This window comes from Saimiri boliviensis, chromosome 6 (assembly GCF_048565385.1).
Source record: "Saimiri boliviensis isolate mSaiBol1 chromosome 6, mSaiBol1.pri, whole genome shotgun sequence".
Taxonomy (NCBI): Eukaryota; Metazoa; Chordata; class Mammalia; order Primates; family Cebidae; genus Saimiri; species Saimiri boliviensis.
In genome coordinates this window covers 125,971,310-125,984,762 of record NC_133454.1, presented here as the reverse complement: position 1 = coordinate 125,984,762, position 13,453 = coordinate 125,971,310, and the positions used below count along the sequence as shown (strand labels likewise).

Below are 13,453 nucleotides of genomic sequence, written 5' to 3'. Positions count from 1 at the left end.
AGCACTTTGCTCAGCTTTAGTTGGCCCTGCTTTTAAATTTGCTGTTACCTTAGACTGCAAGCCTCCTGAAAACAAGGACACCTCCTCCCACACCAATATGGTAACTTGTACACATGAGGTGCACAACACATTTTTTTTTTTTTTTTTTGAGACGGAGTTTCGCTCTTGTCACCCAGGCTGGAGTGCAATGGCACGATCTCGGCTCACTGCAACCTCCGCGCCACCATGCCCAGCTAATTTTTTGTATTTTTAGTAGAGACGGGGTTTCACCATGTTGACCAGGTTGGTCTCGATCTCTCGACCTTGTGATCCACCCGCCTCGGCCTCCCAAAGTGCTGGGATTACAGGCTTGAGCCACCGTGCCCGGCCTTTTTTTTTTTTTTAAACACAGGATCTCACTCTGTTGCCCAGGCTAGAGTGCTATGGTGCAATCTCGGCTCACTGCAACCTCCTTCTCCCAGTTCAAATGATTCTCCTGCCTCAACCTCCTGAGTAGCTGGGATTACAGACATGCACCACCATGCCTGGCTAATTTTTATATTTTTAGTAACGATGGAGTCATGCCATGTTGGTGAGGCTGGTTTTGAACTCCTGACGTCAGGTGATCTGCCCACTTTGGCCTCCCAAAGTGTTGGGGTTACAGGTGTCTACAAACGTTTTTGAAATGCATCAATGTATGGTCAGGAGAGGCAGCTAAGAAGCCCCAGAGGTGAGACTAGGGCAAGGAAGAATAAGCGGCAGATGCTGGAGGTGGGGCTCACCGGGGTGCGGATGACATTGAGTAGGGCCTTGTCACGATAAATGCGGACCTCTCCATTGGCCAGCCCAGCCATGACAGCCTGCAGGCCCCGGGAATGCTGCTCCAGGAGGTTCATGGTCAGGATTGCTGCGGGCATCGGTACTGTCCACAGCTTCTTCCCCTGGCAGGGAACAGCCAGTGTCTGTGAAGGGCTCAGGGCTTACAGTGGAAAGAAGGGTTTCTGGGGTGGGGAAGCCAGAGGGCTTTCTTGCCAAGGGGGTGCTGGGGACATAGGCATGGAGGGGCTGCTGCTTCCTGGGGGCTGCACCTTGTGGGTGAAGCCGTGCAGGCTGTCTTGGGTGCTGCCCACCACCAGGATCTTGTGTACTCGGACAAGTCCTACAGGCTGGGCGCTCAGCTCGATGCAGTACTTGGGGTGCTTGGAGTCTCTGTGGAATAAATGACACATTGTCCAGCCCCAAGAAATCCTCTCTCCACTTCCATGGCTGACCCTCCTCTTTCTAAACCCTATGGACTCACCTGGGAGGAACACTGGCCCCAAAGCAGATGACCTTGGGATTATTTCCACCTCTGCCACCTGAGTAAATGTGTGGCCTTAGAAACATCAAGTGTGGTCTCCTACTCTGTTTTCCTCCCACCTTTACTATGGTGGCTTGTATGATCATCTGGCATTTAACAGTTTTCAGCGAGTTTGCCTAAGGCCAGACTAGCCAGGACAAGTGGACTTAGGCAGTTTACTAACTTATGAGAAAAGGATGAAGAGCTTTGCCCTGTGTCAATGCAGTTTTTTTTTTTTGAGACGGAGTTTTGCTCTTGTTACTCAGGCTGGAGTACAATGGCGCAATCTCAGCTCACCGCAACCTCCACTTCCTGGGTTCAGGCAATTCTCCTGCCTCAGCCTCCTGAGTAGCTGGGATTACAGGCACGCACCACCATGCCCAGCTAATTTTTTGTATTTTTAGTAGAGACGGGTTTCACCATGTTGACCAGGATGGTCTCAATCTCTTGACCTCGTGATTCACCCGCCACGGCCTCCCAAAGGTCGATGCAGTTTTTAGTTTACTGGCCTCTCAATTTTAGTTTCCCTTATCTAGAAAGTACAGTTAATTCCTCCCTACTTGAGAAGCACATGCCAATGTCTTTCCCTCTTTGAGTTTCCCTACAACACTCTTCTCCCACTTTCTCAACAACTGCTTCCTTCTGTTTTTTTTTTTGAGACAGAGTTTCGCTCTTGTTGCCCATGCTGGAGTGCAGTGGCATGATCTTGGCTCACCACAACCTCCACTGTCTGGGTTCAAGCGATTCTCCTGCTTCAGCCTCCTGAGTAGCTGGGACTACAGGCATGTGCTACCACACCTGGCTTATTTTGTATTTTTAGTAGAGATGGGGTTTCTCCATGTTTGTCAGGCTAGTCTCAAACTCCTGACCTCAGGTGATCTGCCTGGCTTGACTTCCCAAAGTGCTAGGATTATAGGCGTGACTCACCACGCCTGGCCAATTGCTTTCTTCTTAACCTTCAAGCCATCTCCACAGACAGGTGTTCCTGATCATCCTTACCCATTATTTTTCCCCAATGAGCTTGTATTTTTTCTCCATAGCACTCATCCAATTTTTAGTAATATCTTGGTTTCTTGATTTTAAAACATCTGTGTTCCCCATGAGGACAGGGAGCATATTTATCTTGCTCATCAATATATCCCTAATACCACACACTGCATAATGCATTAGTAGGTGCTAAATAAATATTTCTTGAATTAAAAAAATGCACGTTATATGTGATGTTAAACTAATGCATAAACAATGTCATATACCCTGGAAAGTAACAAATGTGGGAAATTATTTTATTTCCTCCCATCAATTTCCTTTTTTTTTTGAGACAGAGTCTTGCTCTGTTATTCAGGCTGGAGTACAATGGTGTGATCTCAGCTCATTGCAAGCTCTACCTCCTGGGTTCAAGTGATTCTCCTGCCTCAGTCTCCCAAGTAGCTGGGGCTAGGGGTGTGTGCCACCACACCCAGCTAATTTTGTATTTTTGGTGGAGATGGAGTTTTACCATGTTGGCCAGGCTGGTCTTGAACTGACCTCAGGTGATCTGCCTTCCTCGGCCTCCCAAAGTGCTAGGATTATAGGCATGAGCCACCGCACCTGGCCTATCTTCTCATTTCTGATCACATCACTCCCGTACTATAGTCACTCAGCCTAGTCTCTCACTTTGCCAGCCCATCTCACAAGCCTACAGGTAGCCTCCCTGGGCTTGCAGGCTCAGCCTCCTTCATGAAGTTCTCAGCTCTTTACATTTCCAAATTCCAGCCTTAAAGCCCATTCTCATCATGCAAGCCTCTGAAGCCCTCAGTTTTCTGAGATGTTCCTCCCGGCCCCAGAGACCAGAGATGTGGCTACCTTCTCAGAATATAGATGTTTCCATTGCGGCAGGCCGCGGCAAGCCGGAATTCGACATCAAACTGGCCGGAAACCTCTAGGAAGACGGGGACGCTGGGAAGGCTCATCTGCAAAGAAGAGGCGCAAACACTCCAATCTCTCAGGAGTCCCCGTCCCTCCCTGCCCTGACAGTAACTCCTCTGAGTGAATGCCTGGTCTAAAGTCCCAATATCCTCACTCGCACCCAGTTTAAACTCATACAGTTTTTCAAGAGAGGGCAACATTTAGCAAAAGCCTTTTAGTCTGTGCCTTTTGACTAAATGATGCCACTCCTAGGACTGCATTCTAAGGAAGTACTTAAACAACCATGCAGCCAGATTCGGTGGCTCATGCCTGTAATCCCAGCACTTTGGGAGGCTGAGGTGGGTGGATGGCTTGAGCTCAGGAGTTAGAGACCAGCCTGTCCAACATGGTGAAACCTCGTCTCTACCAAAAGTACAAAAACTTAGCTGGGCGTGGTGGCCTCCATCTGTGGTCCCCACTACTTGAGAAGCTGAGGTAAGAGGACTGCTTGAGCCCAGGTGGTAGAGGTTGCAGTGAGTTCAGATTGTACCACTGTACCTCAGCCTGGGTGACAGAGCAAGACTCTCTCTCAAAAACAAACAAACAAACAAGCATGCAAAGATATTTGGGTAAGTAAGTTTGTAGCACTGGTATTAACAGGAAAAAAAAAAACAAAAACAAAAACAAAACAATTTAAATGTATAATAGGCAAAAAACGAAAAACAATTTAAATGTACAATAGGTGGCAGCGTAAATAAATTATGGTACCTCTATATAATAGATATTGTGTGGTCTTTAAAAAGGCTGATGTGGGGCCAGGTATGGTGGCTCACACCTGTAAGCTCAATGCTTTGGGGGACTGAGATGCGCAGATCACTTGAGGTCAGGAATTCAAGACCAGCCTGGCCAACATGGTGAAACCCCATCTCTACTAAAAATATGAAAATTAGCTGGGCATGGCGGTGCAGGTGGCTGAGGCATGAGAACTGCTTTAACCTGGGAGGTAAGTTGCAGTGAGCTGAGATAGAGCCACTGCACTCCAGCCTGGGTGACAGAGTGAGATTCTGCCTCAAAAACAAAAAACAAAACAAAACAGGCCGGGCGCGGTGGCTCAAGCCTGTAATCCCAGCACTTTGGGAGGCCGAGGCGGGTGGATCACGAGGTCGAGAGATCGAGACCGTCCTGGTCAACATGGTGAAACCCCGTCTCTACTAAAAAGTGCAAAAAACTAGCTGGGCATGGTGGCGTGTGCCTGTAATCCCACCCACTCAGGAGGCTGAGGCAGGAGAATTGCCTGAACCCAGGAGGCGGAGGTTGCGGTGAGCCGAGATCGCGCCATTGCACTCCAGCCTGGGTAACAAGAGCGAAACTCCGTCTCAAAAACAAAAACAAAACAAAACAAAAAAACAAAACAAAACAAAACAAAAGGTTCAGGTGGTTTTACAGATATAGAAAGACACTGATGATATGCTGCTATATGAAAACATGTTACATGATCCTCCTGCTTTTATTTATTTATTTGTTGTTTAGAGACAGGGTCTTACTCTGTCACCCAGGCTGGAGTGCAGTGCCACAATCATAGCTCACTGCAGCCTCAAACTCCTGGGCTCCAGCCATCCTCCTGCCTTGGCTTCCTAAAGCACTAAGATTAGAGGCATGGGCCACCACAACTAGCTAATCCTGTTTTTATAAAGATAAATATTTACATAAAGTTATATATCTATGTCTAAATATGAAAATGTCTAGAAGGACCTATGCCTCAACCTTAACAGTATACATCCATGGGTGGTAGGATTTTTGGCTATATATCTTTCTTTATGCTTATCTAGTTTCTAATTTTTCTACAATGAACATACATATTACCCAGAACAAACTGCGGAGCATGGGGAGAGAATGAAGCCTGGGCCCCCAGGGTGCCCAGGGCCAGACCTGACACTGACCTTGGCTAAAACGGTGAAGGCCTCGGGGTCAAGCACCAGGAGCTCCTTGTTCTCAGTGCCCAGCACCAGGCAAGACACAGCATCCTCGTCAGCCAGGTTCTTCTTCAAGGTGGTCATGGTGGTGATGACTGTCTACAGAAGGACTCCAGGGGTCACCCAGGGAACCCCCACATGCCACCCCCAAGATACTCCCAGGATGTCACAGGAGGGAAGAAAGAGGGAAAGGAGGATGAAGAGGAAATATCAGAGATGTGACAGAAGATTTAAGTACGAAGGTGTTTATTGCAACAAATCTAACTTTCTAACAAAAGAGGATTGTCTAAGTCTATTATGAGCTACCCATATTATCAAAAACTATGCAGTCTTTTTTTTTTTTTTTTGAGACAAGGTCTCACTCTGTTGCCCAGGAAGGAATGTGGTGGTGCAATCTTGACTCACTGCAACCTCTGCCTCACAGGTTCAAGTGATTCTCTTGCCTCAGCCTCCCAACTAGCTGGGATTACAGGCGCACACCACCACTCCCAGCTAATTTTTGTATTTTTAGTAGAGATAGGGTTTCACCATATTGCCCAGGTTGGTCTTGAACTCCTGACCCTGTGATCCACCTGCCTCAGCCTCCCAAAGTGCTGGGATTATAGGCGTGAGCCACCACGTACAGCTGCAGTCATTTTTTTTTTTTTTTTGAGACGGAGTTTCACTCTTGTTACCCAGGCTGGAGTGCAATGGCGCGATCTCAGCTCACCGCAACCTCCGCCTCCTGGGTTCAGGCAATTCTCCTGCCTCAGCCTCCTGAGTAGCTGGGATTACAGACACGCGCCACCATGCCCAGCTAATTTTTTGTATTTTTAGTAGAGACGGGGTTTCACCATGTTGACCAGGTTGGTCTCGATCTCTCGACCTTGTGATCCACCCGCCTCGGCCTCCCAAAGTGCTGGGATTACAGGCTTGAGCCACCGCGCCCGGCCCCAGTCATTTTTTTAAAGTTGTATTTAAAAAAAAATATTTGGGCTTGGCTCAGCAGATCATGCCTCTAATCCCAGCACTTTGGGAGGCTGAGGCAGGTGGATCACCTGAGGTTCGGAGTTTGAGACCCACCTGATCAACATGGAGAAACCCCCGGCTCTACTAAAAATGCAAAATTAGCTGGGCGGCCTACTTGTTCCTTTTGTAATTATAATTGGAGAGAAAACAAAAAATAAAAGATCTCCTTTGTAAGGAGATCTTTGTAAGGAATTTCTCCTACAGAAATTAGCAGAAGCAAAATGTTTTTATTTAGATAAAGCTGCTCATTGTGTAATTACCATTAAGACTGAAAAAGATAGCCGGGCGCAGTCGCTCAAGCCTGTAATCCCGGCACTTTGGGAGGCCGAGGCGGGTGGATCACGAGGTCGAGAGATCGAGACCATCCTGGTCAACATGGTGAAACCCCGTCTCTACTAAAAACTCAAAAAATTAGCTGGGCATGGTGGTGTGTGCCTGTAATCCCAGCTACTCAGGAGGCTGAGGCAGGAGAATTGCCTGAACCCAGGAGGCGGAGGTTGCGGTGAGCCGAGATCGCGCCATTGCATTCCAGCCTGGGTAACAAGAGCGAAACTCCGTCTCAAAAAAAAAAAAAAAAAAAAAAAAAAAAAAAAAAAGCTGTCATTGTTAACTGGAACGTGGAAGGCACTGCCACTTTGTGACTATATACACATGGCATGGCTGGAAGGGATATAGCAGAGACACTGGTTGGGTTTCCTTAGAGACTTTACTACTGATATTAGGTGGTCTTTTAAAAAAATATATGAATTTTTTTTACAGGGAAATAAAAAGAGAAGGGCATATTACCTGCCGCTTGATGGACTTGGACTTGTGTTGGTTTACAAATGCCTCCATTTCACTCAGCTCCAGCTGCAGAAAACTAGACACACACAGAACTGGCATCTGCAGGCCCCGGCCTGGCTGCACTCCTCCATCATTCTGGCAGCTGCTTCCTCCCCCTGGAGCCTCCCAAGCCCTGGCCCTCCACAGGGTCCTTACCTGAGTGACTGGACAGATAAAGGCTCCTCTGCTGTCTCCCTGCAAAGAGAGGGGCCAGCATGGCAGCTGAGTGGAGGAACAGAAACCTGGGCTTAGGTAAGAGGAAGGAGTTGGGAGGGATGAAGGGGAAGGCAGGCTCTCACCGGATGCTCTCCAGCATCTCCTTCAGGGTTAAGGGGTCGATCTGGTCCTGTGACAATGTGGGATTAGAAGGGAGAGCCTGTGAGCTCAAGGCAAGCAGGAAACTCAAAGCCCATGCCCTCAGAGAGCTCCACACTTCTGGATGTACCTCTTGGTCTCTGCCTCTCTGCCAGCCTACCTCTGTACTAAGCCCCAAGCTCATGCCCTTTATCTGAATCCAGCCTCAGGGCCATGTATATCATCGCCTTTATCAACACCTCCCCAAACTTCCCCCTTCTCCTGGTGTTTCCAGTCCTTCTTCTGATAGGCTCCTACCTTCTTTGGTTTCATCTCCCCCAAAGTTGAGCAGGGGTGTGGCTAGTGCAGAGGAATTTTCTGGGTTCTACTCTCCAAGGGGACTGGCTCCGTGCCTCTCTGGGAATGACTGCTGAGTAGCCAAGCACAGCATCTTGCCCAGAAGTGCCACCACTAGGCTGGGCAAGGTGGCTCATGCCTGTAATTCCAGCACTTTGGGAGGCCAACACAGGTGGATCATGTGAGGCCAAGAGTTCGAGACCAGCCTGGCCAACATGGTAAAACCCCATCTCTACTAAAAAAAATACAAAAAATTAGCTGGGTGTGATTGCCAGCACCTGTAATCCCAGCTACTTGGGAGGCTGAGGCAGAAGAATTGCTTGAACCTGGGAGGCACAGGCTGCAGTGAACTGAGATCATGCTATTGCACTCCAGTCTGGGCAGGAATGAAACTGTCTCAAAAAAAAAAAAAAAAAAAAAAAAAAGGTGCCACCACTGCTCTCTAAGATGGACTATAGCTGATCTCCTACCACCAGCCCACCTTCTTCCCAGGAGCCCAGCCCTCCTCACCCAGTGGCTGCCATCTTTGCCTTCTGGTTCCCAACTCCCATGTTATTTACCTCTTTGGCCTGGTTCCAAAGGTCTTGTTCCAGAGGGTTTGGAGGCAATTGGGGCAGGCTGAACTTGAAGTAGGGTCTGAGATTCTTATACACATAGACACAAGGGCCTGAAGCAAGTGCCAGAGCTGGGGTCCGGGGCTCATGTTGCTCCATGAAGAAGGTGGCGGCCGCAGCTGGCAGAGCAGGTAGCGGGCTTTCGGTCATCACCAGTGGTCCTTTGAGCACCTTCAGGCGGGGCTGCTGCCCACCAGGGCCAAGGTCCCCTACCACCAGCTGCAGGGAGAAGGTGGCTCATTCTAGGCTCAGGGTCTGAAGACCTTTCCACTTGACCCTCTTCTTGCCTTGTTGCTGGTGTGCATTAATTCATTTCTGCACCAACAAAGCCTTGGCCCTCAGGCTTTCAAGCTGCCTGACTTTGGGAAAGCTGACTAGCCTTTCTGAATCTCAGGTTTCCCACTTGCAAAATGAGAATACTTTCCTCATGATATGTGGTAAAAATCAAATGAGATAATGAGTTACAGAACCTGGTAAGTGCTACTGAGGAGTAAGTGGCAGTTGATGTTTTTATTATTCATTTGGCAAACATGTCTTCCATGCCAGGCACTTCTAGAGAGACACTGGGACAGTGGCAGAGGTCAGTTGGGGAAGGGATGGGGACACCTGTATCTGGGCTGCTGAAGCCTGGTTTCCAAATGCATGGCAGGATGTGCTCTGTGGACACAGAGAGGGGAACCAAGCTCCTTGGTCTCTCAGTTTTCCACCCTCCAATCCATCTTCCAAGCTGCTGAAGCTGCCACACAAGCCCATTCCCCCGAATGAGGCCTGCAAGGCCCCTCTAATCTAGTTATCAACTTGTTTCCTATCGCCTTCCCATTTCTGTGTTCCAGACAGAAAGGGGATCCCCAAGAATGCCTGGATACTGAGCATGTAGTATGTGCCAGGGACCACATCAGAAACTGCATGCAACCTTTAACTCTCTCAACAATCCTATTATTATTATTATTTTTGAGACGAAGCGTTGCTCTTATTGCCCAGGCTGGAGTGCAATGGCCTGATCTCGGCTCACAGCAACCTCCGCCTCCCAGAATCAAGTGATTCTCCTGCCTCAGCTTTCCAAGTAGCTAGGATTACAGGCATGCACCACCACACCCAGCTAATTTTGTGTTTTAGAGATGGGGTTTCTCTACGTTGGTCAGGCTGGTCTTGAACTCCCAACCTCAGGTGATCTGCCCACCTCGGCCTCCCAAAGTGCTGGGATTACAGGCATGAGCCACCATGCTTGGCCTAACAATCTTATTATTATTATTATTATTATTATTATTTTTTTTTTTTTTTTTTTTGAGACGGAGTTTCGCTCTTGTTACCCAGGCTGGAGTGCAATGGCGCGATCTCGGCTCACCGCAACCTCCGCCTCCTGGGTTCAGGCAATTCTCCTGCCTCAGCCTCCTTAGTAGCTGGGATTATAGGCATGCGCCACCATGCCCAGCTAATTTTTTGTATTTTTAGTAGAGACGGGGTTTCACCATGTTGACCAGGTTGGTCTCGATCTCTCGACCTTGTGATCCACCCGCCTCGGCCTCCCAAAGTGCTGGGATTACAGGCTTGAGCCACCGCGCCCGGCCCCAATCTTATTATTTTTAAGAGACTGGGTTGGCTGGGCGTGGTGGCTCACGCCTGTAATCCAAGCACTTTGGAGGTGGAGCGGGGGCGGATTACCTGAGGTCGGGAGTTCAAGACCAGCCTAACCAACATGGTGAAACCCTGTCTTTAAAAAAAAAAAGAGAGAGACTGGGTCTTGCTCTGTCACCTAGGCTGGAGTTCAGTGGTGCGATCACAGCTCGCTGCAGCCTTGAACTCCTGGGCTTAAGCAATCTTCGCACCTTAGCCTTCCAAGCAGCTGGGACTACAGGTGTGCACCACTACACCAGCTTTCAACAACCTTATGAAGTAGGTGCCATTAGTAGCCTCATTTCTCAAATGAGGAAGCTGTGTCTTAGAGATGTTAAATAAAAGTCACACAGCTATTAAGTGGGATAGCTAGGTCTGTCTGAATCCAAAGCCATAGTCTTAACTACTATTTTATGTGGTAGTTATTTTATATAGGCCTCAACTTTCTAACTTCACATTTACTCTTTCCAAATATGCTATGAACTTCTAAGCCTCTGGGCTTCTGCTTGTGCTGTTCCTTCTACCTGAAATGCCTTCCCCATCCTCTCATCCTTGCCTTCTTCAGAGATTTTATTCATCTTTCAATGCCCAGTTCACACATTACTGCCTCCTGGTACCTCCAGATGGAATCCATTGTTCTCACTGGTACTCCCATATTACTTTCTACATGTTCAATTTTAGCATCTACTCACTTCCCCACAAATATTTATCAAGTACCTACTTTGTCCCAGGTACTGGGCTAGATGCTAGGACTCAATGCTGAATAAACTGGCTATTAAACATGCTATTACGTGAAGATACTTAATATTTCTTTTTTTTTTTTTTCCCCCAGGCGGCACTGAAGGAAAACATTTCTTATTAGCTACTGTGTCTATGGTTTCTCCTCCCTCACTATTGTAAGCCCAGGGCCAAACACAAAATAGGCATTCAATCAATATCATGAAATAATTGTCAATGGTGTCTGTATCTCCTCCTATGTGATGACGGATTTCTGAATAAGGTGTCCCCATAACGCCTGACACACAGTAGGGACTCACTATACACTTCTCACTATACACTTGCTGAATTACTGAATGCATTATGGATAGGAATTTGGGGGCAAAAACCACTGGGTCCTATTCCAAATGGGGTAGGATTTCAGGACTATCTTCTAGCCACCCACATGATATAGCCATTGCAGTGTCGTTGCCTATAGTAAGGGCTGAGCTATGGTAGAAAAGTACAGGACTTGGAATCAAACAGACCCAGTTACAAATTCAATAAACTTAACTTCTTTGAAACTATTTTCCCATTAACAAAATGGGAATAAATAAAATCTGTGTTTATGAATGTGCCTCCATGGAAGGTCTAGTCCAGAAATGGATACTGAATCCACGCTAACTTCATTTCTTTTATCCCAATACACTTCTCTACCTTTAAAAAACGTTATGTCGGCCGGGCGCGGTGGCTCAAGCCTGTAATCCCAGCACTTTGGGAGGCCGAGGCGGGTGGATCACGAGGTCAAGAGATTGAGACCATCCTGGTCAACGTGGTGAAACCCCGTCTCTACTAAAAACACAAAACATTAGCTGGGCATGGTGGCGCATGCCTGTAATCCCAACTACTCAGGAGGCTGAGGCAGGAGAATTGCCTGAACCCAGGAGGTGGAGGTTGCGGTGAGCCGAGATCGTGCCATTGCACTCCAGCCTGGGTAACAAGAGCGAAACTCTGTCTCAAAAAAAAAAAAAAAAAAAAAAAAAAAATTATGTCTTTTTAAACTTATTTTTATATATATATATATTTTATTTTATTTTATTTTATTTTATTTTATTTTATTTTTTTTTTGAGACGGAGTTTCGCTCTTGTTACCCAGGCTGGAGTGCAATGGCGCGATCTCGGCTCACCGCAACCTCCGCCTCCTGGGCTCAGGCAATTCTCCTGCCTCAGCCTCCTGAGTAGCTGGGATTACAGGCATGCGCCACCACGCCCAGCTAGTTTTTTGTATTTTTAGTAGAGACGGGGTTTCACCATGTTGACCAGGATGGTCTCGATCTCTTGACCTTGTGATCCACCCGCCTCGGCCTCCCAAAGTGCTGGGATTACAAGCTTGAGCCACCGCGCCCGGCCTATATTTTTATTTAAGAGTGTGTGTGTGTGTGTGTGTGTGTGTGTGTGTGTGTGTATTTGAGACTGAGTCTCACTCTGTCATCCAGGCTGGAGTGTAGTGGCACAATTTCAGCTTACTCAACCTCTACCTCCTGGGTTCAAGTGATTCTCCTGCCTCAGCCTCCCAGGTAGCTGGGATTACTGGTGCCTACCACCATGCCCGGGTAATTTTTGTATTTTTAGTAGAGACAATTTTTCACACATGTTGGACAGGCTGGTCTCAAACTCCTGAGCTCAAGTGCACCACCCAACTCAGCCTCCCAAAGTGCTGGGATTACAGGCATGAGCCACCATGCCCAGTCTTAAAATTAAATTTAAAATTTAACCTTTTTCTATGGAAAATTTTCATTCACATACAAAAGTGGAGAGACTCACATAATGAACCCCGATATACCCCATTATCCAGCTTCGACAATTGACAGCTTATGGCCAATCTTAAAATCTCTTGATAAACATAAAACTCTCGCTTCCCTCCCTTTTACTTTCCCTCCAGATTCTAATACCCACCCCCAACCAAGGGATTTGCCCTTCCAACAAGAAAACCATGTTAACTAAATTAAAAGGCTTTGTCTTAATACAATCCCCAGAAATATTTTATCTGCTTTACTTTCTGCAGTCTGTATTATGAAATCAGTAAGTTCTCTTCACTTTCCACATAAAAACAAAATTTAACGCGAAATGTGCTTTTTCATAGTATATGTGAATTCCAGAGTATGCTGGGCCTCTTTTCAGCCGTCGGAAAATCTTATTTCTGGGTACACCTCCCTGTCCCCAACTCTCCTGCTAGGGTAATATGCTTACCTTGTATTCCCCATCCCCATGCAAATCTGCCAGCGCTGGAAAACAAAAGGGCCAAAACCAGGGTCTCAGAATCCCAGAGGCTTCACTACAGGACCATCGTCTGATTCCCCATCCCCCTATAAGCCAGGGTTCCTGGTTCCAGAGACTCACCTAGGCAGGCAGAAAAGGTGTGGATGTTGGCCATTGGGTCGTAGTGCGCATCCAACCATTTCGAATTGGTCTCATTGCTGGAAGTGGGGGAAAGAGAGTTGGGGAGTGAGTCCCACAGGAGGGGAAGAAAACTTAGAGCGAGCTGGTACAGGTCACTCATGAACATAAGATTAGAACGTCTGGGTACAAGTCCGGGGCTTCGCCACTGGCTCACCGAGCGACCTCCAGACACAAACATGCACATCTTGGGCCTCGGTTTCCCTATGTGACATCTAAGAGTCCTTCCAGACTGCCCGAGAACAGAAGCCCAGAGCCCGGGGACCAAGGGACCCTCTTTACACGGGAAGGAAAGGAGGCTTTGAGGAGCTCCGCCTTCACCTCTCAGCTCCGCAGCCGTCGGAATCCGATGAGGACACAGCGGCCATCTTGGCAGACGTCGTCCTGGCAACCAGCCCCGCCCCTGCCGCCGCGTA

At 47.8% G+C, this 13,453-nt stretch overlaps 1 protein-coding gene across 3 annotated transcripts in view; it reads right to left on the bottom strand.

The window, feature by feature from the left end:
- BBS1 (Bardet-Biedl syndrome 1) overlaps positions 1-13,453 on the bottom strand; it is a 24,413-nt gene extending 10,960 nt beyond the window's left edge. For 2 of the 3 annotated variants that reach the window (XR_746141.3, XM_003937749.4), the window contains exons 1-11: positions 13,359-13,453; positions 12,981-13,057; positions 12,831-12,865; positions 8,217-8,489; positions 7,305-7,351; positions 7,162-7,200; positions 6,970-7,042; positions 5,143-5,274; positions 3,161-3,267; positions 1,068-1,188; positions 762-920 (exon numbers count right to left, since the gene is read on the bottom strand). Coding sequence is in view for 2 of the 3 variants with exons in the window: in XM_003937749.4 (XP_003937798.1) it covers positions 762-920; positions 1,068-1,188; positions 3,161-3,267; positions 5,143-5,274; positions 6,970-7,042; positions 7,162-7,200; positions 7,305-7,351; positions 8,217-8,489; positions 12,831-12,865; positions 12,981-13,057; positions 13,359-13,405 (1,110 nt within the window). In the remaining variant the exon portion in view is untranslated. Of the gene's footprint in view, positions 1-761; positions 921-1,067; positions 1,189-3,160; positions 3,268-5,142; positions 5,275-6,969; positions 7,043-7,161; positions 7,201-7,304; positions 7,352-8,216; positions 8,490-12,830; positions 12,866-12,980; positions 13,058-13,358 lie in introns of those variants that run through there. The other variant, XM_074401736.1, reaches the window with a different exon arrangement.